The sequence below is a fragment of the Trichoplax adhaerens genome, genomic scaffold, assembly GCF_000150275.1.
Source record: "Trichoplax adhaerens TRIADscaffold_3 genomic scaffold, whole genome shotgun sequence".
Taxonomy (NCBI): domain Eukaryota; kingdom Metazoa; phylum Placozoa; class Uniplacotomia; order Trichoplacea; family Trichoplacidae; genus Trichoplax; species Trichoplax adhaerens.
In genome coordinates this window covers 7,814,159-7,841,310 of record NW_002060945.1, presented here as the reverse complement: position 1 = coordinate 7,841,310, position 27,152 = coordinate 7,814,159, and the positions used below count along the sequence as shown (strand labels likewise).

The 27,152-nt window shown below is 34.9% G+C and overlaps 5 protein-coding genes across 5 annotated transcripts; 3 read left to right on the top strand and 2 right to left on the bottom strand.

Moving 5' to 3' along the window:
- Positions 1-16: 16 nt before the first annotated feature.
- TRIADDRAFT_54889 (uncharacterized protein) lies at positions 17-4,438 on the bottom strand (the record flags this gene model as incomplete). Its single annotated transcript, XM_002110616.1, has 14 exons — positions 17-97; positions 205-329; positions 524-631; positions 722-825; positions 945-1,003; positions 1,103-1,183; positions 1,297-1,365; positions 1,438-1,526; positions 1,683-1,756; positions 2,116-2,172; positions 2,391-2,558; positions 2,667-2,786; positions 3,019-4,085; positions 4,250-4,438. The coding sequence occupies 14 exons, from the start codon at positions 4,436-4,438 to the stop codon at positions 17-19; spliced, it is 2,391 nt and encodes a 796-aa protein (XP_002110652.1).
- A 2,558-nt stretch (positions 4,439-6,996) lies between these two features.
- On the top strand, positions 6,997-9,635 carry TRIADDRAFT_54888 (uncharacterized protein; the record flags this gene model as incomplete). Its single annotated transcript, XM_002111151.1, has 6 exons — positions 6,997-7,004; positions 7,334-7,450; positions 8,543-8,612; positions 8,801-8,899; positions 8,973-9,059; positions 9,582-9,635. The coding sequence occupies 6 exons, from the start codon at positions 6,997-6,999 to the stop codon at positions 9,633-9,635; spliced, it is 435 nt and encodes a 144-aa protein (XP_002111187.1).
- A 2,445-nt stretch (positions 9,636-12,080) lies between these two features.
- On the top strand, positions 12,081-15,889 carry TRIADDRAFT_63793 (expressed hypothetical protein; the record flags this gene model as incomplete). Its single annotated transcript, XM_002111150.1, has 9 exons — positions 12,081-12,314; positions 12,484-12,533; positions 12,593-12,706; positions 13,920-13,989; positions 14,173-14,271; positions 14,342-14,428; positions 14,906-14,959; positions 15,272-15,326; positions 15,483-15,889. 9 exons carry the CDS (start codon positions 12,081-12,083, stop codon positions 15,503-15,505), a joined length of 786 nt encoding a protein of 261 aa, XP_002111186.1. The 3' UTR covers positions 15,506-15,889.
- A 2,010-nt stretch (positions 15,890-17,899) lies between these two features.
- Positions 17,900-21,826, top strand: TRIADDRAFT_37427 (expressed hypothetical protein; the record flags this gene model as incomplete). The annotated part of the gene is made up of 13 exons (XM_002111149.1): positions 17,900-18,079; positions 18,431-18,524; positions 19,257-19,314; positions 19,684-19,763; positions 20,038-20,080; positions 20,195-20,377; positions 20,540-20,636; positions 20,775-20,868; positions 20,967-21,073; positions 21,168-21,240; positions 21,317-21,372; positions 21,490-21,635; positions 21,736-21,826. The coding sequence occupies 13 exons, from the start codon at positions 17,900-17,902 to the stop codon at positions 21,824-21,826; spliced, it is 1,302 nt and encodes a 433-aa protein (XP_002111185.1).
- An 880-nt stretch (positions 21,827-22,706) lies between these two features.
- Positions 22,707-24,800, bottom strand: TRIADDRAFT_50088 (uncharacterized protein; the record flags this gene model as incomplete). The annotated part of the gene is made up of 4 exons (XM_002110615.1): positions 22,707-22,926; positions 23,189-23,324; positions 23,501-23,714; positions 24,390-24,800. The coding sequence occupies 4 exons, from the start codon at positions 24,798-24,800 to the stop codon at positions 22,707-22,709; spliced, it is 981 nt and encodes a 326-aa protein (XP_002110651.1).
- Positions 24,801-27,152: the final 2,352 nt, after the last annotated feature.

Below are 27,152 nucleotides of genomic sequence, written 5' to 3'. Positions count from 1 at the left end.
TAATAAAAATTATATTTCAACTTTTTGCGGTTATAAGAGAAATATCGTAGTCTAACTTTGTCAGAACATACGACATTTTATCTTCGCCAGGAACAGCCTATGAATTAAAGCAATGTTGAAAATTATGGAAATTGTAGTGCCTTTTATGGGATAGTCTCTAGATCAGTAATGCAATTACGATTAGCGTTAATAAAGTTAAGATACCTTCATTGCGGTTAGAAGATCCTTGAGTAGCTGCCGGTTTAAAATTAAACTATCGTGAAGATCGAAAACTCCTAGCAAGCGTTGATAGACTTTGGATATCGCGAATACTTCATTTACATCTGATTCTAGTGATCAAAATAATCCAAAGGGTAGTACTGTAGAACTGGCGAAAGCATTAGTATAAACTATTATATTTATAAGTACTTATGCACAATATAAATTGCTGCAGTTTTGCTTCGAAAGGGCACTGTATTGCCTTATCATCTTGTGCAGTATGAAAATAGTAACATTCCAAACAGACTATTAAACAAGTCCATACCTTGTATATAACTTAGCGAAACCTTTAAAAACTGGGTCATAAAAGACGGATCCCGCAAAATTGTAATGCAAAGATCCAGTAAAGCTGGCTGCCAAATTAATTCCAGTTCTAGGATGATATTATACATTTCCCTTTCAAGACTAATATCTGGTATGCAAAAGGCTTAATTGTACTGGATAGAAATATGCGTATTAATACCTGTATCGTAATTCGAAACTGCATACACTGATGAGAACATAAGTTTTGCCCATAGGGTTACGTCATTGAAGGAATTTTCCTGATCGATCGATACAGTCTTTAAACTACAGAAGCATGATAATAAGCATTTACTCACAAGTATCAATAAGTGTTCTTCACAAGAATTAGAGGTCAAAATGTAACCATAATGTATAGCAGTAACCTAATTTCGTCTTAGACCTACCTTTCCAAACATTTCAGCATACCCATAGCGGTTTGGATAGGGAAATAAGGATGTGAATTCTAACATATAATAATGCCATATCTTAGCATGATATAGCCAGTAGCAGCTCTGCACTGTATACAAAGTCTATATTTATTCATTATTAGTAATAAATATACCAGTAATTCGAGTAGGGCCCTATTGAATATTGCGATGTAATCTTTATGTTGATGTAAACGTCTTAGCTGCCATGCTGTGTGCTTTTGAAAATGTATATAATCAGTTAATGACTTTGATATCCACAGTCGATCACCCAATAATAACTAACTAATCCTACAAATTATTGTGATGGCTAGTGACAGTGAATAAAAACCTCTAATATCAAGCAATGTCTTTCCCAAAATTCTTTCTCGGATAGCTCTGAATCATCGCAGATAAAGGACTATAAAAAAATGACAAAGTAATATTGAATTTATAAATAAATAAGAATAACGTTTGTCAAATATCATGTTACCTCTCGATTCCAATATAGTATCGGAGTAAACCTATAACTTTTTAAATAATAAGGAAAAATAATTGACAAGAAATCCACCACGTCTCTATCTATTACAATACAGTGTCATGATTGGATGTTAATACCTTGTATAATGGTCATCTAGAAGGCCTTCACATTCTACTATTTTCTGCCTATTAGTTCCTAGAATACTGATTTTGTCAGAAGCATCCAACCATAAAATTAATATTATTATGAATTATTACCCGATACAATGGATATTAAAAAACTGAAGTAATTGACCGCGGTAGCAGTCGAAGGTGTATTTTCACTATTAAACCTATTAAAAAATCAAATCCGGTTGAAAAAAAAATCAGTCAAGGCATAGTAGATAATATTCTTAACATAATATTCTAGTATCATACCTATCGAATAGAATGTCTAACATATAATTACACGAAGTCTTGTCTAAAGCATGACAACGTGATGCTAATGCCTTCACTAGTTGCTTATGAAAAATTTCGCAAAAGTACAGTATTTCGATAAAATGTCGTTGAACATTCGTAGGCATCTTTAAAAATTTTTCTGTCGCAGAGTCTAACAAACAATTACAGTATAATTAATTTGTAGAACAATAATGAATAAGTAACACAGGATGTATTAAGGAAATAAACTACAAGGTTGCTTTAAGCATTTTACCGAAATACTCTATCAACAATTCGTTCAAACGCATCAGCAGAGTTTGGTTGTGAAGGCCTGATAATAGACAGGATTTAATTATTTTAATGCTAACAGATTCTAAAGCGGATCCTTCCCATTCCGGTCTTAGTATATCTTGCGGCAGGGAAATTAACCAGTCTTCAAGTTGTGGCATTATATAACTAAGAGTATTACAAACATGCTTAAGCTCATAAGAATACTTGATTTATGCGATCGATAATAAATCTAAATCATAAGCATGATTATAAGCTAACCTGCCTGCGCCACAAACGATATTTTTTTGCTCTTCATCGAGCAAACCTTGTAAGAGTTTTAAACATTGAATTTTAGAATTTGAATGTTCATGGCTATTTCCATAATAATGACGTATAGCTTCAACGATATCGATCACGTATGCTTTCCCTTTGCCTAAATTAGTAGATCTTGACAGCCAAGGAGTAAATATTATTATTATTATTTCGTAAGGTGTTATCCTCGAATAGTGAACAAGATTGAAAATATTTAAAAATGCAAGTATTCCGTGTGCGAACCTGTTTGATAATGATTTCAAGAGATTGCCGGCAATGGCTATTAACCCGTGAGCATTACGTAATACTCGTGATTTCAAAGCTTTGATTGCAAAACTGACTATATGTTCGCAAGTAGATAATCTTTGAAGAGGTATAAAATTAATGAAGTAAACCATAATATCGCAGATGATTAAATTCAAATTGAGCAATTGCAGGGTGAACTTGTCGGAAGATTTGCTTTCATCGTTGTTTGACCTACTCGAATCATTATAGATATAATGTAAGATAAACAAATGGGAATAAATGGATGCTATCATTCCAGAAAGAATATTGAAAAACCTTTGGAACAAAATTGTGTGATAATCTTACGTACTTTCTCCCTTTTTTAACTTCAATCGCCGTTAATGGAAAAAGACCAAAGATATTTTGCTCAATATCATTAAAATACTTTTCCAGAGTAACACTAGAATAAGACCCATTTTCTCCTGTCCTACCGAATTGTTCGTGTTGTTCGCGAGATACCTGGCATAACAATTGCATTACCAATAATACTTCTTCCATTAAAGATATCAATATTTCCAGCAGTTTATCTCCATCTGTATCTTTGCGTATTAATTTAGAGGGATTACATTCTAACCATATATTCGTCAGGAGGGGCATGATGGTATCAATAAACTGCTTGAATTCATCACGAGCTACAAAAACTGTACTAAAATCAGGAGGACTGTTAAACTTGATAGTGGCTTGCTGAGAATACGTATGATAATTGAATTTGACATATGATTTCTGCTCAATACGATCATATTCTTTTGCTCCATTATCCTCGATCTTGCTATCAGTATAACTCTCTCGATAAAGTGATGTAAGAAATCGTCGTAAGCGATGCAGCACCTTGTGACGAATTTCATGAATATTTAGCTTGCCCCTTAATCTAACTGTTAGAGCCCGGGATGGCTGTTTGGTCTCTCTCTTAGCTTGGCTGAGTGCGTTACTTTGGGAGTTTGGCGTATTAGCTAGCCCTTGAGCGCTAGTTGTATTACACTGCTGAGAAATAATATCGACAATAATAGGTAATAAATCTCTTGAATGACGAGCTACTAAACCTGGAAAATGATCTAATAAGATATCTAATATTTTGAGAGTATCTATCCGAATATTGTAATCAATATGCGTTAAACCACAACATAGACGAGCAACCATTGAAGCGAAAAATGGTTGCAATGTTGATAACGAGAGCTGACATAAAAGGTGTTTCAATATGATAAACAATTCATGTCTAACTCGAGCATCGATATCAGTCATGCATTCGGTAATTTTGCCCAAGATAGGGCTCAGATTAGAGATGGCATACTCTACATGAGAGGACAGAATATCCTTGATACCAGCAAGGGCGTCATGCCTTACATTTGCATTGTAATGCCTCAGCTGAGAGAGAAGAACCTAAGTAAAATAAAAGAAGATTACATTAATTCTGATGCATCGTACTTGACGTTACGTTAGCTAATTCACATTTTACTGTGTTCTCTATCGATCTTAGCTATACCTATCATTGCATCAATCCAAGAAAATCATACTCTACTCTAAATGCAGCTAAATACAATTACTTGCAAAGGTTGCTTCCTTTGGCTCAGCGGCTCTTCATGACTAGCTTGGTGTTGATTAGGTAAAGCAATGGTTAATGTTTTAAAACTAGTTTGAGTTGCATTCTGTTTTTGCAATTTACGGCCAACTTTTAACTTTGGTTTAACAAAGTCTTTCATTTTCTCCTTCTTCTTTTTACTACTTTTACCCATGTTTCAATATTGATCAGGGGAAGATTGGCAGATCTCTACGACAATTGGTATACAGAGATTCACACTGATGGCGTTCAATCTTTATCATCATACATCATGCAGAATGAACTTACTGTAAACGATGCAAACTGGTCTTTCCAACGATATAGTGATCTTTTATTACTTCTGTATTGGATAGCTTGTCGATTTGCAGCATCAGCAGTAGAATTAATCGGATTGTGCAAATTTGGTTAGCTCTTTTTGCCCTCGTTTGCAGTGCAGTTTTGCTAGGACACTTCCAGTACGGTATGGTACGGTACGGTACATCCATGCACGGAGTACTGGAAGGAAACCAACTGGTCACAGTGGTCAGTGGTCAGTACAGTACAGTACAGTACTGTACTGTACGGTACAGTGTATTGTACTGTATGAACTACAGTACTGTACTGTAACTGAAGGATTGTGAAGACAGGCTGACGATCAAAGAAGGAATTTGATTAATAGGTTAATTACTAATAGTTACTCCGGCATTTAATTTATTTAAGCGGCAAAGAAAGACTTTAATATATAGTATATTAATAATGGGAATAGGGATAAGGCTTATGTAACTCCTAGTAAGGCATTCGATGTAGTTGCCTCTAAGCGGCTATCATGTTGACTGTACAGTATACTGTTCATTTTCATAAGTAGTAGTAATAAGTTACCAGAGACCACTAAAGAGAAAAAGAGCGAAAGGAAACAGTCGTTCACTATATTGATAATGTGGAGACAGAATATATAATTACATATTATTTTACTAGTCGTTTCAAATGGCTGAAAAAATGGTTTTGTACAGTAGTACAACGATTCTGTGCAATGGATACTATATGTACTTTAGGTCTTTACAGCGATAAATAATAACAGAATAACATAATACGGTATACAGTACAGTAGTATGTTTTACAATAGAGGTAAAAGAAAACTTCTTGAGTGCTTTCACTATTGCTCTGATGATTTGATATCGTATCACAGTAATACAGAATCCTTATCCTTATATCTATGTACACCATTAAAAAAGCTTAACGAGTGGGTACCAGCTCGTTATACTATATTAAAATAGAATTGCTATAGACTGCAAACGTACGCGTATATGTAAATGAAACAGAGATAAACCGCATTCATGTACACCTATACGTGTATGCATTTTTACATTCGTATTATCATAATCCGTGAAGTGCTATTCTATATGTGTAAAAATTACAATTAATAAGGGACAAAAAATTATCCCCATTTTAGCTACTGTACACAATCATAAATGTTCACGTGCGTTAGAATACGGTATTAAAGTTATGTTCATGCTAGATTTTGTTCAGTTATTACGTTACAATTTCTGCATGGTATGTCGTTATCGTACGCGATAGCATATCTAGTTCGAGAAAACGAAATGAAGAGAAATTCGAAAGCTTAACTACGAACTGGCAGTTTTGTTACAATTATATTACATCCCATATTGTATGGTCCGATGGAAGGTCTTTCATTCTACTTCTATCTGCGTATGGCTGTCTAGTTGATAGCATAGATAAATAATATTGTAGTAACTGTAAATAATTACTGTTCTTTTAAAAAGAATGATACTGATTATAACTATGCACTATGAATATCACGAGATTCATCGCCATCTAGGCATAGTTATCAATAAATCCATCATTGAGTCATAGACACCATCATAACATTCTGCAGGAATAAACCGTAGTATCGACTGCAGCGGTAAATAATTATCATATAATGTTTCGTTAACTCTTAATGATGAAACTATTCAGCTTTGCACTCGGGAGCCTATTTAACTAGAATCGAAATCTTGATAGGCCTAATTTTTATTTCATTGCCATCTCAGCATAGTTATCATGCTATATCATTACAGTGATATCGTTCTAGTTAATTATCGATGTACTGTACAGTATACTTGTATATCATACACATGATGGAGAAAAATAACAGTAGACATTAATAGTCTCCGCAATAGCTCACGTATAACAGTCATTTATGAAATTGATAAAGTTCGCACTCTGTGAAATTCGGTGAGCTCCATTACTTTATCAAGATATGTTGTTGGGCTACTGGCGCAATCCCTAGACTGCTGGACAATTCAGGTCCTCCGAATATTGTATTATCAATAACTATAACCAATAATAATTCATCACTCATCAAGAAATAATAGCAGTCTGGACTGTCTGCATTTGTTGCTGTTGAAATGCCAATGATCGTGTTATGCGAAGGTTGTTTTTCTACCCTAGAGTAATCTCTGATCCCTAGGGAATCAATGATAATATAGTAATTTGATATTATGAAAGAAAGGGTAAAGTTACGGCTCCAAGCCCTCAGGTGCAAAACTGTTATTGCTATTGAATTTTCCTTATTACTGTATTGTCGATATGCATAGACAGAGAACCCAAAGACGACGCACAGACAAGCGGTTGCAGTACGCGTGAATAAAGTGATGTAAATTCTTTCAAAATCCCTGTCAATGACATTAAATGAAGCAGGATTTACAGTATATAAACACTTGCTCATATTTGCAACTTTCATCTGACAAAATCATCATGGCTTCGTAAGTCAACGCTAACAATCATCGTTTAAATTACCCTTGTAACTTACAAAAACTCTTGCTAGTTTCTTTACTTTCCATTTTATTACGTATAAACTAGTCGCACAAGGATTTATATTATTGTCATATAGTTGCGCAGTTGATTTTAGTGGATGTGTCCACTTGTTGAATTAAATTAAATTTATCTTTTGTGTTGAGAGCACAGTCTTATGCCTTGATATTCTCATTTTTACCGCTTCCCACATGAATTATACAGCGCAATTACCTAGATATTTTATAAATTGCTATGACCATCTAGATGTAACGTCATTATAATCCCTTTGGATTTCTAGGTCAATTAATCCTGCCGTATTATGGGCCCAGCGTAAAGATCGGTTACTCATAACTATTGAGATAGAGAATATTACTAATGAAAATATTACTATAGACAGCAAGAAGCTTATTTTAAGGTATGGACGTTTTTAAGTCAGTCTCTAAATTTGTACTCGACCATTTAACTTGGAAAATGATACCTTGTAACTTTAGATATCATTGATATGCAACACAATTTTAATATGTATGGTAATCATTCTGGTTATTATTGAAGCCACGACGACATCATAGATCACTTAACATAAATTAACTAGCTCTAGTTGCAGATCGTCAAAAATAAAACCAAACAACCTTCTCCACCTGAGATCAATACATTATCCTACCACTACCAGTTACCAATTAATTATTAAAGATAAAAAGATAATGAAGTTATTAACTTCCGATCTCATCCTGAATTCAACAAAAGACTTAAGTACCACGCCCCACTATCACTAGTTGTAATCTTGGCTGTAGTTTATCATCGTAATTACCTGGTGATGTCACTAGTAAAGTGAGGCAAACAACTCAGTAACACAATTTTAGAACATCCAGAGTTGTTGCCACAACAAAAACTTTTACGTTCTCGCATAGGGCTATAGAATACCAACTTTTGTGATTCCTCGACATTAATGTAAATTTCTTACATATCCAATTTCTGCTATTATCGTATAACATAACACCCAACAAATGCACAGCAATTTTGCCTGAATAATATATAATAATATATGCACTGTGCGACGTACCGAGCCAATTCTAGGAATTAGTTTGTAGTATGGACTAACTTTGTAATAGTTAAACAAGTTATGTTACTTTAAAATATAAGATTCTACCCCTATTTAACGGGACTAATATATTCTACTTATTTACGAACAGTTACTTCATAGTATTTTCATGATAAAGTGGCATAATGCATAATGTAGCATAGCAATATTTGTAATTGTGTATGTATTTGCAAGCAGCCGATACCGTACGTAAATGACATGCATCTCATATATTGTAAAGAAAATTCCAAGAATTTCTCTTCAAGCATAAAATGCTATTTGGAAATTAGAAAACATTTAAATGAAAACTTCTTACATCTTGTAATTTTTTCGAAATAATTGAAATTACCTTGTATGTTCCAATATCAGTGTATATAAGAAATCTATTAAATAATTTAAAAACACATGTTGGATTTGCAATGATGCCAGTGCTAAAGGCGGTATTGCGAAACAAAAACACCATTTAGAATTTGAATTTTATAAGGACATTATTCCTGAGGTACGGTAACTTTACGTAAAGACAGCATTTTATTAATTGTATACATATAGCATTTCTGATATCATACTGGATCGCACTAGAGTAATTAGTATTAGTATTCTATTATAGTAAGTATCATTTATGGATCCTGTGAGAGCTGACATGCCACTTCTTTTTATGAACGACTGGCGATACGTCAATTTTTACAGGAATCAAAGCAGCGCAAGTCAGCTAGAGGATATTATTTTCAAATAAAAAAGAAGGAATCAGGTCCATACTGGCCAAGAATGTTAAAACAAACTCAAAAGGTTTGATTTAAACAAGAAATTAATACTTCTCCTTTCTCATTGGTTTACATATTAATGACGTTAAATATTGCAGTTTACATGGCTAAGGATTGATTTTAATAAATGGAAAGATGAAGATGCAAGTGATGAAGAGATTATCAACGATTTAAGTCTTACTCCGGTAAAATTTTTCGTCCCATGACACCAATAGTTATTTTAAAATATTTCAGGTTGTACTAGAATCAATCACCTTATGAATCTGTAATGTAATGATAGATCAATCAATTTATACATGCCACATCAGCAGTTCCTTTAAAGATTATTGTTTCACCTTCATTTTACTGATAGTGTTCTAGCGCATTAAAAAATTATTTATCAATTATTGAGTAGATATAATTTAGTAGCATTGGCGATATACTATATGCTCTATAAAGACTGATCATCATTATTCACCCGTAGCAAAGTAATGCAATATTTTAGCAAATTTACTTGTAATATTATTACGTTAGTTAAGCTGCGTTAATTACTAAATTAACGATGTCGTATTTACCGTTTGATGCGAACAGTTGTATCATACATTTGTTCTGCGTTTGGTCTATGTTTATTGTTGCTATTGCTTTAAACTGTTACCTAAATGACAATAATTCAATTTAATTACGTGACATTTAATTTTTTGATATCGACATTTTAAATGATGCAACAGGTGGGAAGTGCCGAAAACTTTGATCCGGCCGTAAATTTATACTTGCAAGATTAGCCGCAGATCATATTATAATGTTGATTAAATTGAGACTTTGGCTTTAAACTGGTTTAACAGTATCGTGTTACGCAGTCAGAAAAGTTGCTCTCCTATGAGCTATACTGTACACATTAGGCCCAAATAGTATTGATGCAGACAACTCTGATGCTGGCTGAGCCAGCCGTGCATGCTTTGATTTGATATAGGCGATATCGATCATTCTTGCATTATTGACCAATTAAGCAGATAATGAGATGCGTCATGAAATAATGGAATTTACTATAACATTTTGTTATTGCACCGTATTTACCACTTTAACTGAAGATAGATATTTTTCATATAATTTTTACTATTTTATAATCATATAGAAAAGTATGACAGATTCGGACTCAAGTGATGCAGGTAGGTGAAAAGCATTATAATCTATATAATCTGATACTAGATAGAAGTAATTTTTACATACTTTCAACGTTTATATGTTGTATTTATTTACTATATAATTGACTTATTATCACATTGGTACTGTATTTGCAATGACTATCTTAGAAATATCCACATTAAAATAATTGGAAAAGTCAAGGAATTATAAGATCCTCTCAATTTGTAGTCTACATAAGCTTTGCTTTGGGTTTATGATTATTTATCTAATAGATATCGCTAGTTTATCATATTGTACTGAAATCGTCGTTGCTTCTTGACTAACAATTTTATCACGTATATTAAAGTAAACTTCTGCAACGATATTGATTAACTGTTGCAAATTTCTTACAAGGTGTATGTTTAGCGAACTCTATCCTGTATCAAGGTTGTAATGTGTTAGTCTTATTTAGCGAACTCTATCCTGTGTTAAGGTTGTAATGTATTAGTCTTATTTAGCGAACCCTATCCTGTGTTAAGGTTGTAATGTGTTAGTCTTATTATTTGTTCGATCGCTAAAGTAGAAGATTGATGTCTATTGCTATTATTTTTAAGGATACTTGAAGCAGATCACATAACACCATTGCTTGATTATGCAGTACAGTATATAAGACTCGTTCATAAAATTAAATTGTTATAGGACAATAATAATAAAGGTAACGTAGTTTGGTAAGCATAATATATACGCGTAAAGAATTAATTAACCAGAAGAAATGGAAACGTTTCCAATTTTAAGCCAATCAGAAAATGCGGAAAACAAAGATAGTATACAGTATATATACATGTATTTGTCAATATATGTCTATATACTGTATACATACAGTAGATATATTACTAATACTGTACGTATTAGTAAATTACTAGAACGTACTGTACTGTATGAAATGTGTTGTTAATGATACGTATGATAGTCATTTCATCCCAACGGTAGTAGTATTCCTACAGTGGTATAGTAAATAGATGAACAACAAAGACCATAATTCAGCCTAAGGAAATCTTTTTGTCAACGATCTTTTGCATGTACACTGTACAGTACTGACAAATACTGCACTCTTATATTTATTGGAGCAGAGGGAGTTAACAGTTGGTCAAAATATTACGGTCTACTTATATATCAATACAGTACTGTACAGTAGATTACATGTAGAAGGCAACCCAAAATAAAAAGTAGACTCCACCCTTCCGGCTACTTTGCAGGGTCTAACCTAGTCTAACGTGATTGACCTAGTGTTGCCCGAGAGAACATAACGGCATTGATATTAAATTTGACTCAAATGCCACATGTTGTCAACAGATCATGAAAACCTTGAGTAATAATTGGCTCTAGATGTTTCTATTCATTTTAACTGCAGCATTAAGTTATTTTATTTCTTTGAAATAAATATACAAACCAACCATCACTGACTGGTACATGTACGGTCGGTCCAACCAGCATGCAAGTCACACCGTAATAGTCGTCCATTACGTATATATACTGTATATATGAGTAATATGACATACAGTATATAATTATTATTATTTATTAATTAATAATATACCGAAAGTAAAATCGGATCTTTTTCTGATCTACAGTAGAAGCCCATAATTCCCACGTTTTAGTATACAGTACAATGTACTGTACATTTCGAAATTGAACAATTCATGATGGCGTAGCGTACCGTACCGTACCCATTGGTCTTTCAAGTTGATTGCTGACGCGAACAATAATTTCTTTCTAGCGTTCCGTGCCAATGGACAAGGACTACTTTTCTACTGTAGTCAGGGACTTACTGTACTCCTCAACAAAATTTTAACCTCTTTCAAGACGGAGGTTAAAAAAAAATACTTAATAAAAATGTACGCAATACTACAAGCAGTTCGTGTAGTCTACGGCCGTGTGGTGCTAGAATGATGTCAGCGACTCACTGATGTACCACCGGCTGACAGTTGCTGTAGCAACATTTATACAATACAAAGCCTGTACACTACAGTGTACAGTACTGTACAGTATACAGTACAGAACTGTAATGTACTGTACCGGATAGGAAGAGTACCACAGTGTTCACCATGACATGTGGAGAAGTTCTAGATTCTAGAGTGTTCGCTGAGGTAATTGGACGGTGTAGAAGAATGGGTGCAGTTGCACTAGCAAGTATTCCATACAAAACACTTATCGATATTGGATGGAAGACCGAAAAGAATCACGACGCCCAGACAGACGACTACACCGATAAAATAGTGACACTGCATATTGACTTGCGCACGCTTACAATTTCTACCTTGCAAAATCATCATGGCTGCGTAAGTTAGCACCATCATCGTCCTCTAAATTACTATTGTAACTTACAAAAGTTCTCGCTTATTACTTTACTTGCGATTCTGCTGTGTCAACTAGTCATCCAACAATTTTAGTATTGTCGTAATAAAGTTGCCTAATTCATTTTTGATGGAATGCATTCATCTTTTGTAGCTAGAGCGTAATCTTCCGTCATTTTCCTTTCCATATCAATTTTGCACTTGGTAGATCGTTTTACTATGGCTTTGACTAAAAATGAGTCATGTTACTATAATACTTGTAGGTTAACTCCTCCGGTATTGTGGGCTCAACGTCAAGATGTCTTATTCTTAACTATTGCTCTAACGGATATCCGTGAACCAAAGATTGATCTCGACACCAACAAGCTTTCTATTGAGTAAGGAATTTTTATATTCATCTCTTGATTTCTTCTCCAATTTGGTGTATTTTGAACATACGCGTATGACAGGTATAGTTTTGATTTACGGTACTCTTGAAAAATAGTAATACACGGTGCTATAAACGCATAATATTATTATCTTAGTCGTTCCACACGTTTAATGTGGACTAAAACACGTGTACTTGTAAAAGTTGCAGTAATTGAATAATTGGAACAAATTAATGCACACTCGTTTCTTGTCATATCGTACTGAAAACGAAGCTCAGCATGGAATTAGTTGTCAACTTGTCATCGACGATAAAAGGGATATTAACTTTTCGTTATCTTATCCTGGATTAGAAATTAAAACTAATACTACTACGGTATTATAGTTCCAATTTCGATTGTAGTTAAGCGTCATACTGATGCAATGGTATGACTGGCCAGGCGAGGTAAAAGACTTCCGAAACGAATCTGCGGAAATCCTCTACACTAGTCTTGCAGAGTTACAGTAACTACTCCCCTTTGCTCGTACTCTCCATTTCATGAAATGCTTGAGCTTAGCGCTCATAAATGCACAGCAATTTCACTAAAGTAATTACCTCTGTAGCAGGCGCACTGTACAAAGTAGTTGGGTTTGCTTTACAGTGCACACGTAAATGTTCAAATTGGTTTGCAGTTACGTAACAAAATTTCGCTAATACAGAAAGACACTACTGTATTTAAAAGCCGAAGTAAACTGTATATGACACATAGATACAGTATATCTCTATTTTAATAGTACTAATTCACTGGACTATTTGTGAGCGATGACATCACGGTATTCCTGATAAGGTGGTGTAATAGAATGACATAATGTATGATGTACGATATTGGGATTTGCAAGTACCTCAAATATGAATTGCAGCTTTATTGTACATACGAGGATATTTTACCGTAATTGTACAATACTAGTGTAGGTATCTGACATACGTAAATCGGTAAATGACATGTAGACACAGTATAAATCTTATACGTATATGAGTGTGGTGTTGAACAATCTACTACTGAACCATTTTTTGACGTATGGGAAATGCTATTTTGAAAATTAGGGAGCGCGAAAAGCTTCTTAAATCTAATTAAATTATATTTTTCTAGTGATTTAAATTCACATCATCCGATATCCGTATGTGCATAGTTTATTATTATAAATATTTCTCATACTCGCCTATTGGATTCGTTGTGATACTAGATGCAAAGCTGGGACTAATGGTGCAACATACCGTTTAGAGTGTGAATTTTATAATGAGATTGAACCCAAGGTAAGCCAGTATAGTAGTGCTAATTTGTTATATATATGTCATATCTACTACTGATATCATATTCGACTTCACTCGTTATAAGTATGTTTTGCAAATTGTATATAATTATAATTACGGATTTATCGAAAGTGACATGCCGCTTCTTTTATGGACGACTAATGATTAATACGCTAATTTTTGTAGGAATCAAAGCAGAACTTAACAAGTAGACAATTAGTTCTAAATATTAAAAAGAAGGAATCAGGCCCTTACTGGCCAAGAGTGCTAAAACAAGCGCAAAAGGTTTGACTTTCACAATATATTATTACGTCTTACTCGTTTGCATATTAATCAGGGATGTTATATATTGCAGCCTGGCTGGCTAAAAGTTGATTTTAATAGATGGAGAGATGAAGATGAGAGTGAAGAAGAGAGTAACGATAAGCCAGATTTTAGTCAGGTAAATTTTTCCCATTCTACTGTTTAAAGGTCACTTTTAAGTTACAACATTTTCGCTTTTGCCTGATCAATTACAGCATGACACGTTAATATAGTTAATCCGTCAATTGGTAAATTTAGGATTTGTTATTTTACTTTGATGATACTGATGCTTTAACATGTTGAAAGCATTTGCATTTGTCAAATGTCTACCATTAACACTAATAATAGGCTATAGCCTAATAGAAACTTTATTGACTGATCATAATTATTAACCGTTAATGATGCTATGGCAATATCATAGAAAATATTACTATCATAAGTATAGCTACGCTAATTACTAAAAAAACGATATTTATTTTTTCTTGCTTACAGTTGCTACATGCTTTACACTGCATTTTCTCTTGATTATCTTTGCTGTTGTTCTGAACTGCGATTTGCAATGACAATAATTCAATTTTTAATCCTGAGATGCGAACATTTTATGTTGATACAATAGATGATGCAAAATATGGGAGGTGGCGGCGGTATGCCTCCAGGCTTTGGAGAAGGTGTAAGTCTATCCTTGATGAAACTAATAGCAGATTACGTTATTGCGAATAGTTAAATTGAGACCTTTACTTCCAACCGTCTCGACGGTGTTGCATAATGTAGTCAGAAATTGCTTCAACTTGTCCTGTGAACTGTGCACGTTGCGTTATGATAACTACGATATCGATCATTCTTGATATCATTTACCAACTGAGCAAATAGGATTTTATCTGTTATAAATGAAATTTACTATTACTTTTATTATTGTAATTATATAAATGATTAACCGTAGATAGATATTTCGCATAATTCATATCGTTTCGCTATTACCTAGGATTTGGGTGACTTACCAGATTCGGATGATGATAATGATGATAGTGATGATGAAAGTAAGTGAAAGGATTACAATTCTGATATACTGGACATAGTATGCACACTAGGATACTATATTTATTCTTATTAATTTTACGCAATTTCATATTTGTATGTTATGTTCATATACTCTGTAATCTACTTCTCATCATACTGGTATTTCCTTTGACTAGAAATGCCTGATTTGGAAAGTTAAGAAGCCACAAGATTCTCTCAATTTGTGACTTACAAATAACGCTAGCTTTTCATTCTGGCTTATGATTAGTAGTCTATCGAGCATTGCTAGGTCACTGTTGTACCGAATTCATGATTGTGCTAGTGCATACAAAATAATTGTCATTGCCTTTCGACTAACCATTTTTTGTCACGTGTGTTAAGTATATTTCTGCAATGATACTGATAAATTTACGACAAAATGTATCTTTATGAAGTAGTTCATTTAACTGTTGTTTGTATGTCCATTTACGAACTCTATTCGGCATGGTTCTAATGTGTCACTTCCACTACTCGATAGATTACTTTGGTAGAAATGTATTTTGCAGTTTCCGATGATAATTAAACTGACTTACCTTTCAGTTTTCCCTGATTATGGTACAATAATAAATAATGGTAGTATTTATCCGTACTAGGCTAAACTATGATCATTGCAATTGTAGTTCATTTATTAGTCGTACATCATATGGTACCGTAGCGCCAAGTTGGCCTATCTAGTGATACTGCTGTCATAGGGAACACTAGTGCAAACTCCCGTCGCTTTGCTGACGGTTTACGATAATGTGCTCATTTAACAGATAGTATTACCATTTGTCGTAGACCTGTCAGAGGTTCAGTAACTTTATACCGTGTACTGTGTAGTAGTAGAGTGTATGACATATACTGATATACATACCGCATTTCTCTAATCTTCCAGTAACTCTCCATTTTTAGCTATGTGGAACACTCTTACCCACTCATTCATACTGTATAATATATATATATATATATATTAGTGCAAGCTCCCGTCGCTTTACTGACGGTTTACGATAATGTGCTCATTTAACAGAGGTTCAGTAACTTTATACCAGAGTAGAACTTGTTACAATACCTAAATCGGATATGTGTTATTGCACAGAAGGTAGTCCATTGCATTTACAGCGTGACTTATTTTGAAATAATGCTACGGTACTTAATATGGTAAGAAGTTTTTAAAATCAATCAATGAGAGAGTAAGTTTAAAGACGTATCACTGTCATTTCATAATACGGAGGTTAACTTAATTAACAAGATCGAAGTACAGTACCATAAACTACTGCATACACCGATGTATCTAGAAGTTCATGACAGTACAGTTAAATACAAGGCACATTTACGCCTACATTTCTATTTATTAACATCATTTGTGCAGCAGCTGTTATCCGAATATGAATTAATTGTACACTTACACAAGCTATTTCGGATCGAGGGTTAAGTGGTTTCCAAGTAGTACCATCGCAAACACGTAACTTATTTCCTGTCCCTCTTCTTTTCCTTTTTATTCAACAGAAAAGGACTCTAGTATGATCTGTAGTTTCTTAGACGCTGGGAACTCTGCAACAATTTCTACTATTAGTACGTATTCGAGTGTGGACGATAGTAGCAGAGTTCTTTGCCTGAAACGGCTATTTTAGTCGATTTTGTAGCTGATTACGGTAATTTTAACACTGTGTGCTACAAAGTGCAAGTTTTATTATTACTATATTTGTCGATCTTTCAACATGAGCTATGCCAAATGATACTGTTGTAATTCTGCACTGTCATTCGGCAGAAATTGCTCTGCTTCGGTTCTCCGGTTAGTCACAACACTGAAAACGACGAGTGTTGACAATTCTGTATTTGCAATCAAATACTTTTTACTTTGTGAACGAAATGACATAAACCTACAAACTAGAACTGAGAACTACCACTACAATCCCTCTTCCACGCTCTATCTTGCTTTGTTATATCAGAATTACAACAGCTCCTGGCGATTACGAAATTGAACATTTGCCATCGCTAAAGCTCGTGGCAACGATTAGACGCAATCTGCACCAATAGACATACTGTACTGTACAGTACAGTATGTCAGTCTGTCCGCTATTGGGCTGAGCCTTGACACTGGTGCACGCACAGTGGTAAGTGCTTTTACTAAGAGGAAGAGGTTTTCATTACCTCTAAAAACAGGTGTGGAGTATTACCACGGCATGAGTATCAGTACGGCAAGATGTCGCAGACTTGACTATACAATACAGTACGGTTGAGTCGCATCGAGGTTGACAGGCTTTTGTGACGTACATGCGACTACTCAACCGTTGAGAACGCTACAGCGTGCAGATATGATAATTAAGTTCATAGTTCATGATACAGGTCATCGGGTCACTGGTTACATAGCCAAGACAAGATGGTACAGTACAGTTCGACCTGACCTACAGTACAGTAGTGTAGTGCACCGTCACGGGTCGGTCTCGTTGGCGTCAGTTCAGGACCGCTCGTTGACGTCTTAGGCCTCACACCCAGCTCCAAGAGGGGCAAGTCAGCGCATCTCTGTTTACAAGTTGTCACTGTACTGTACAGCAGCAAAGGAAGGGTATCCAACATGGAGAGAGTTGATAAAATCTTCGGCCATTTAACCAATCAAACTGATTCCAGCAAAGCTGTACTGGATTTATTGCCAACCAGTAGTGCCTCCAAATTTTCTCAGCCTCATCCTGATGATGTCGTAGTTGTCTCTGCCAAAAGAACAGCGATATGTAAAGCAAATCGAGGTTCATTTAAGGTCGGTCGATCTTCTTCCTATCCATTATTTTGCGGAACAATATTGCGTCCCAAAAAAATCCAAATGCTTCTTCCTAAAATAGAACCTTCAATTTTGGGACTGTACTTTATACCAATGTATCCAATGCATTGAATCAGTTATCACTTTAAGTTGATGTAGATGGATACTTGTCAAGGCGACTCATTAGTACGAGCTTGAAAGTTGAATTTGAACTAGTCATCCATACGAGTGCGTCGATCGTGTCTCTTGTTAGCGTACAGTTGTTGTAGTCGAATTCAATGGCGTAATGTTGCAAATTTTGTTGCATTCATAAACTGTAAACTGATCTATACATACGTATCCTGCGCTTAGGACACACATCCAGCAGACCTACTAGCGGCAGCATTTAATGCTGTAATGAATGAAACCAAAGTTGATCCTGAAATTATTGGTGATATCCAAGTTGGTAAGTTTCTTGCACGCATTGAAGGAGAATTGAATTGGCTACCATAATATTATAAACTTGCAAAAACCCCAGAAAATTCGGCGGAATGGAATGCGATTTTAAGTTAGTAGCATGCCACACGTACAACCCGATTACAGTAGTAGGATTGAATCAAAAATGATAGTACCAGCAATCAGGAATTTTCTACCGTAGCGTTAATTCCATACTGCAGAAAACTAAGGGGGAAAAAAATGATCTTTTTACCCTGATATACCATGTTGACTAGATAAATACAGTAGGTTCAAGGCAATCTGGTTGACAGTAATGACAGCAACGTTCCTAAACTTCTTGTCAGCGTCATTACCACTGTACTGTATAGTAATATTTTACATGTTGGACACACCGACATCCATACTATTGTACTGTCTAAAACTAGGACTACCCTAATTACCTATCAATCTCGAACTACCCTATTTGGATTACTTTTGGATATATCGTACTGTTTATAGAATGTTATATACTGTATATAAAGCGTAATTCTGCACCTTTGTATCCCAATTTATGGCATAGATGGTAAAGTGCTCCGCATAACCGTAGCATGATTCATCTGTAACTACCCTTCTGAACATTTATTTGTTAATATTCTAGCAAACATTGTATCAGTATTGGTCTATTGTCATTGCAGACTGATTGAATAAAGCATTTCTACCTGCAACGAATAACTATATATCTTGATTCATTTTTATATTGTAGGAAATGTTCTCCATACTGGTTCTGGAGCAGTACTCGCTAGAATGACTCAATTCTATTGGTAAATGTTGTTTATGTATACAAAATCTTCGTATTATTATCAATATAGTATTAATTCTGAAAACACGTTTATACAAGGTGATCAATTTATGGTCAATTTACTTACCAAATACCGTAGGATGTACTACTTAATCTGAAGCTAAAATAAAATTTGGGTTACGTACTGTTTATTACGCGATATACGATAATCGGAATTCTATCAAATATCATAGTACTATTTATATAAAATCTTATTATCTCATTTGCAACCAACATTTTTGCACAGATGCTACGTATATTATTGTACGTACTGTATAGTTTAGGCCTGGTAAAAAATACGATATGTCATGTATGGTCATTTTATAGTATAATTATTTATCACCCTTTCTAGTGGATTACCCGAGACCATCCCTCTCAGCACATGCAATCGTCAGTGTGCGTCAGGATTGCAAGCAGTTGCTAATATTATCGGTTAGTATGCAATATTTATAACTGATACAAGTTACTAAATTATTTAGCAATACTACTACGATAGAAGTAAATATCATCTAGTAACTGCTGTCCTTCGTAGTTTGCATACTCTGAAATAAAACAACTTTTTGTAACGCTATACATGGCTAATTTCTGAATTCTTAAATCGATCATGAATGCAGAAGCTCTACTTTAAAGCTCAAATCTTTTTTCTGCTTTTTACAAAGTTGGTATCTTTGACTAATTATACGCATACGTGGTCTGTATTATATAGGTGAAATTAAAACTGGAGCAATTGACGTTGGCATTGGTGCTGGGTAATTGATAGGAAGTAGTCATTAAAGCAGCTTTTTGAATACTTACAGATTCAATTTGTATTAAATTGAATATTAAAAAAAATTTATCATTACTAAATCTTATTAAATTTACAGCCTTGAAAACATGACGCTACAAAAAGTTGCGGCCGATGATACCGTTTTATATCCGAAGCTCTTGGAAAATGAATTAGCAAAGGATTGTTTAATACCTATGGGAATTACATCTGAAAATGTTGCTCATCGGTTTGGTATAACTAGACAACAACAGGATTTCATGGGTTACTTATCTCAACAGAAGTATGATGCTTTAGTTATGAAGTTGATAATATTCTGACGTGTCTTTACATGATACTATTTTAAAATACTCGCTTAATAATTTCGTTGATGACTTGCCAAAAATGTTTTTGATACTATTTGATGCATTGTTACTTCATGATTATTGTTACTATACTATACTAGGGCTGCTAAAGCGCTAGAAGAAGGCAAATTTAAAGATGAAATTATTCCTGTGAAAACCCAAATCAAAATGAAAAATGGCGAAACTAAGGAGATTCTAGTGAGATTATTAAAATGATGCCTTAAATTTACTGCTTAATTGTAATCCGAATTAATAATGCCTATATTTTCCTCGCATTGCTGCTGAATGTAATTTCTTTTTATAATCTATCGTAATCTCCAAAACATATTTCTATAGGTTGATACCGATGATGGTATCCGTAAAGGCACAACCATGGAAACCTTAGCCAAACTAAAACCAGCTTTTAATAAAGATGGTTCAACTACTGCAGGTGGTTCATTCTATCTAATAGCTTATCCTTAATTTATCCTGTGAAAAAAATAAGCAAACCTATCTATAATAATCATAATCAAAAACCCTGTTTATCAGGCAATTCGAGTCAAAGAAGTGACGGAGCGGCCGCTGTCATGCTTGCTAAAAGATCGACTGCAGAACGCTTGGGTCTACCAATTTTAGGGAAATTTATTGCATACGCGGTAATTTGTAGTAGACGTCATAGTACAGCACCATAATCTATACAGTGTAGTGAGATGGCATTCCTTCTAAATTTTTCTTTCATTTCTACTGTAGGTAGCCGGTGTGCCACCAGACGTTATGGGCATAGGTCCAGCTTTTGCTATTCCAAAAGTTATGAAGATGACCGGTACAGATCCTTAATTGGTATAAATAGGGCTGGCTTAAATACGATTAATCTTTTTATTATTGTAATACATTCACAGATTTGTCCTATGAAGATGTTGACATTTTTGAAATCAATGAAGCTTTCGCTAGTCAAGTAAGTTAAAGATAAAAGATAATACAGTTTATCATAAATATTGTATTGTTTATTGACGTTTATGTTGGAGAAAGTTCAAGAATGTAATAACCGTAACGGAAATTTATTCCATTTTAGGCGACGTATTGTGTGCAAAAGTTAGGTATTCCTTTGAATAAAGTGAATCCTAATGGTGGTGCTATTGCTATGGGTCATCCTCTTGGATGTACTGGTGCTCGTATGGTAGCAACTCTATTACATGAACTCAAGCGTCGCGAGAAGAGGTTGCTAATTTTAATTGCACACGTATAGCTAACTGGCCATTTTATTTGATTACTTTAGTACAAGTATATTGCTCAATAATGCGACTTCCTTTCTTAACAGAGCTTATGGTATTGTCTCAATGTGTATGGGCTCTGGCATGGGAGCAGCTGCAATATTTGAACACAATCCTGCGGAATATCAACAGCAGTAACTTTGGATGGTTATGCTCATGATTGAAGCAAGTGTCGCCTTTCTTCAACTTCCTCCGAACTTCTTTTAGCGCACAATGCGCGTTAATTGTACGCTTAGTAAAGTGCTTCGTGGCGTAATAGAACGTTTAACTGAGTATGTTATACATAAGGCTTAGCTTAAATCGAAATGATGTTGTAGGTTCCTTGTAGCAATATCAACATATACGGTATTATAGTTATTCAGTATAACATATATAATATACAACTAGTATAGTGCTACACCTTATAGGCTAGTTGCGCCTGTCTTAATGATATTGATGTCTTTACAATATCGAATAGTCCGTACATGCAAGAGCGTTAATATTGGTATAAAAAATTTAATAAACATTATGTTTCAGTTAAGCGGTGTAATATGTGGGATACATTTGGTAAAATGACTGCTCCATTGATGTATGTTATATACATCCTAATCCTACCAAAATTTCAGCTATTTTTTCGCTTTAATGCATGACTTCATGTTGGTAATGCACTTTTAATCGAGAATGTTTATTACGATGTACTTTAAAAGCCTCATAGAGGACATCTTTGGTAAACATTAACCAATTCTATATATCTTCTCAGCGTTAGATTTGCTCACGGCTGCGGTATCTGCACTATACAGAGCAATAATTACAGTGTATGATCTGCAATGTAGTACTCACATGCCTAAAAAACTGCAATCTTATACTCCAGCATACAGTATGACCTATTGGAGCCTAAAATATGCTACGCCATATAAGCAATTAGATTCAGATTCAACATGCAAGCTAGAGTTCGATTTAAAGATTTAATCACTAGGTACTGTAGTATAGATGCCAATTCTAAAACTATCATACACATAAGATGCGTAATTTTTCAAATTTAACTGAGTGTATGTCTATAAGGTTCAGGTATAGCTCGTAATAGATCTTTTTCCTCCATAAATTTTCTGTTGAATAATCGCGAATAGGAACGTTGGCCACCGTCACATAAACATGTGACAATTGTTTTTCCGGGTCCTACCATCTTTGCTACTTCAACTGCAGCAGCCACATTTAAACCAGATGAAGCACCAACATAGATACCTTCTTCATGTAGTAATCTAATCAATTAGAAAATCATAGTTTGTTTCTAGTTAAAGCTAAGTGTATAACTGCGTTGGCACACCATCGAGTAAATATTAACTGCTACTTAATATGCCAATGGTTAACGTACAGGGTATATACTAAGCGCATGCTGTAATAACAACAATCATTACCAATCAAATTTGATATGATTTGAAGATAGCAATGCCTCTAGCAAATATCTACCATGTCAAAAATTAGCGTTATCACATTACTTCATTAAGAGTCATATATCCGCACCTAAATGTCATGTTTACTGCATCAAAATCGCTAATGCTAACGGCGTCATCGACTGGAGCACCCTGCAAATTGGCGGTTACTCTACCTTGACCTATTCCTTCTGTAATCGAACTACCTTCTCTTCTTATCAGTTCGCCTAAAGGAAAGAATCAGTAAATTAACTAATTTACGATAAAATAAATAAATTGGTAATCACTGTTGGCGAATAATTCATAATTATAATAGAAGATTAAATCGATGGCTATTGACAGCACATGAATGCCTCTTTTCTATTATTGCATTACGTAATGACTATACTTTAGTGGCCCTTACCAGTTTTAACGTAATTATATAAAACGCTGCCTTGAGGATCCGCTAATATCGCTTTGATATTAGGGTTAATACTTTTAAGAAACATCGAGGTTCCGGCTAATGTACCTCCGGTACCAGTAGCAAAAACGACCACATCAACGGTGCCACCTGTTTGTTTCCATATCTCTGGTCCAGTCGTTTCGATGTGGGCACGTCGATTAGCTACACTGTCAAACTATGGCATTATGCAATGAAACAAGAACATCAGATAGTGTCAGCAATAGAGCTTAAAATGTGCAATGATCCTGAAATGTAAACTGAAACAGCATAGGTCACAGAGATGGACTCGTTTAATATAACTAGTCATTACTTGAACTCACACTGTATACGATTTAAGCTTTACTCAGCCGGTCTACAAAACAGATGCTCGTATTAACTCGCAGTCTAGGATGGCAGAATTGTTGCCAATGCTTATTACAGTTGTACACAATGTACAGACTACGAGTAACTGGAAGTACTTGAGTTAAACACTAGCTAAGTGCCGTACCATCTATAAGAAATAAACGTTTGGACAACTGATAAATTTAAATAGTCTGATGTGTGGAATAGGCGTATCCACTATACAGTATACTGTATACTGTACAGTACACTTATATTCATTTGTTATTCATCTCACAGTAAATGTTATGATTGAATCATAGCAAAAAGTCTGCATGCGCAGATATGTTGTCCATGTGTATCGTTTGCTTTAATCAATGGCGTATCGCCTACAGCTAGCTGTAGGATCTTAATCCATTCTATTTAATTATTAATTGTCAATCTTTCACTATCGACGATTTTTAAATGCAGAACTTGCACGTTAAACAAGCATGACTGTTGACAGCATAAATGGAGTATTTGTCTCAAGTACCTGATTGGTCCAAACAGCATTATCTAAACTGTCTGCAAATCTCATGGCCTGATGATTATAATTGTTAGGATCATCGTAAGGAACAGCTGGAACAGGTCTAACGTCCGCTCCCAAGGCTCTCATTAGATCAATTTTTTCCACAGATTGCGTATCAGGCATGTAAATAACGCATTTATAACCCAAAGCATTACACAAATGAGCTAAACCTATACCGGTATTTCCAGCAGTTCCTTCTACTACCGTCCCACCGGGTTTCAATAATTGCCTCTCTTCAGCATCTTTGATTAAATATAAAGCAGCTCGATCTTTCACTGAGCCCCCACAATTTGCAAACTCAGCTTTAGCAAGTATTGTGCAACCAGTTTCTTTGCTCACTTTCTCTAAGTAAATCATGGGTGTATTGCCGACCATGCCAGCGAAACCATGGCGATATTCCGTTGTTGCATAGCGTGATAAACGTCGTGTGACTATTCCGTAAGCTGTTGTTAATGGATTGGAAATCAAATCAGCTCGTTTGACTATCTTGACAATTGAGTTTGACATAATGCTGCAAAAATAGAGACTTTGCACCTTGGGAGAGACACAAAAATAGAAATACTCTCCACTCCTGGAGGCCCTGCTTAAACGTTCTTGACACCACGTAATACGCAGTTGCAACTTGTACTACTCTAGTGAGCAAGAAGCGAGAAACGCCTCGTCATCTCTGCAAAGAACTGGTGTCACCCCCAACGGTTGGCATGGCGCGGCTGATTTGAAGACTTAAGACGATTTTGACTGTCGGACATGCAATAATACAGTACATTAGTAATGTATTATCATGATCGAGGGTGTCACTAGTTTAAATCAATTTGACCCAAAAACTCCCCAATGATCTTCCGCAAATAGACTGCAGTACAGTACTGTATCTCAATGACACGAGCGGGCCCACCCTCGCTCATAGTACTGTACTGTACAGTACTGTACACTGTATGAGCTCATAATACCGTACAGTACAGTACAGTACTGTACTGTAGTAGCCGAGGATGACACAGTGCATAGTACTGTGCATTGTACACTGTACATTGTAGACAGGATCGAAAGTTTCGAATACAGTACGGCTGTCGACATACTATACAGTATCTAACTGTTTAGTATATCGAACTGTTTAGTATGCCTTGAAGAAGGTTTGCTCCCAACTCTAGAGTCTCGATGGGAAGCAATGATAATGAATTAATGATACAATAACACTAGAAGTCGAAGAATCCTTCGATATTATCGCTACTATATCAATGACTGTCTGTTTATTTATTGATATATTACTATTTGTGCATATAAAGTACAATACTGTAAATAGTTTGCATCATAGACTACTGTCACAAAACAGCTTTCGTGATCGTTCCTAAACTAAACTATCTACTCTTAAGGTTCCCCAACAAACTCCGCAGATCATCCGGAAAGGAAAACGAACTTATTCCTATACTATAGTAAACATACAGTCCAACGATAGGTTTAGGTTATTAACTATTTTATTGGTAACTATTACAACTTAGTACCAGTGTACTCTAGCTTAGCCACAGTGGAACTGAGATTAAAAATTAACATTCAGAACTGCCCATAAAACTTACTGATGAACGAGAAAAAAGGGAACGGCTTTTGAGGGACTAGCTATTATAATACGTATAGTTTCCGTCATGAATTCAATACCCGGGACTATTTCATAAAAAAATGGTGCATTTTGATACTTCATTTCCAGCAAGAAAATGCAATTTTGTGTGTGTGACATATACAAATCATGGGAAAAATCGAAAAGTCCATGACGATGTATTAGTGATGCTAAGGATAGCACTCTTTCCTTGTAGTAGTCTCTGAAGTACAGTATACAATACTATCGAGGTGTGAAGCTCAATAAAGATGCTCGAAATATGTGGAGAAAAATGATGCTTTTATTGATTCATTTAAAAAATGGATGAAAACAAGCCTGAAGAATGGGAGGACAGAACAGCAACTGGAGAAAATGCAAAAGCTTAGGCTTTTACCTCTGTCGTTCAGACTAGACCAACATACTGTGCTTTACATGTACTGTAGTAATATCTAAATCATAGCTTATTTGTCTGTTAATAATTATATGATTAATTAATAAAGCTGGCGAAGCGTTGCTGAATTTACATTTTAAATTTTAATATGGCATGCTATCATGTTATACAAGTTCACGTTAATGACTACCGGGTGATTCGATGATCATAATAAATTAATGACACAGTTAATAGTTCGATGTCAACCAACTTTTTAAGGGTTATTCTGTGAAGTAAGAAAGTTATCATATAGTATTAGGTATGATCCTTCAGCTAATACTGTAGTCACAACAGCTTTATAGTATTATCTGCCACTTCCAATTCGAAAAGGCATCGTTGGTATAACTTAAGACAACATCAGCTATTGACTTAAAATGAATGATAAAAGACTGCCTGTTTTGTTTATTAGTAATGATCGTGCACTGCGATATGTCATGACATTTAGAGGATGATGGAAATACATCTAGCCGATTGAATGGATACACTGAATTTTATAATCATGAGATAAAATTCGACCTAAGACTACACAAATCGATTTTAAAAGCAAATTCTATCTATAGCGATTGAAATATATCAAGCTCGTATTTATAATTATATTATACCTTTGGTTAGCCATGCAGTAGTAGGATACCGTGTAGATGATAAATCTCAACCTCAGAAAAAATAGTGGATATACAGTAATTCAGTCTAGTATGCCATGCACTTATGCAAT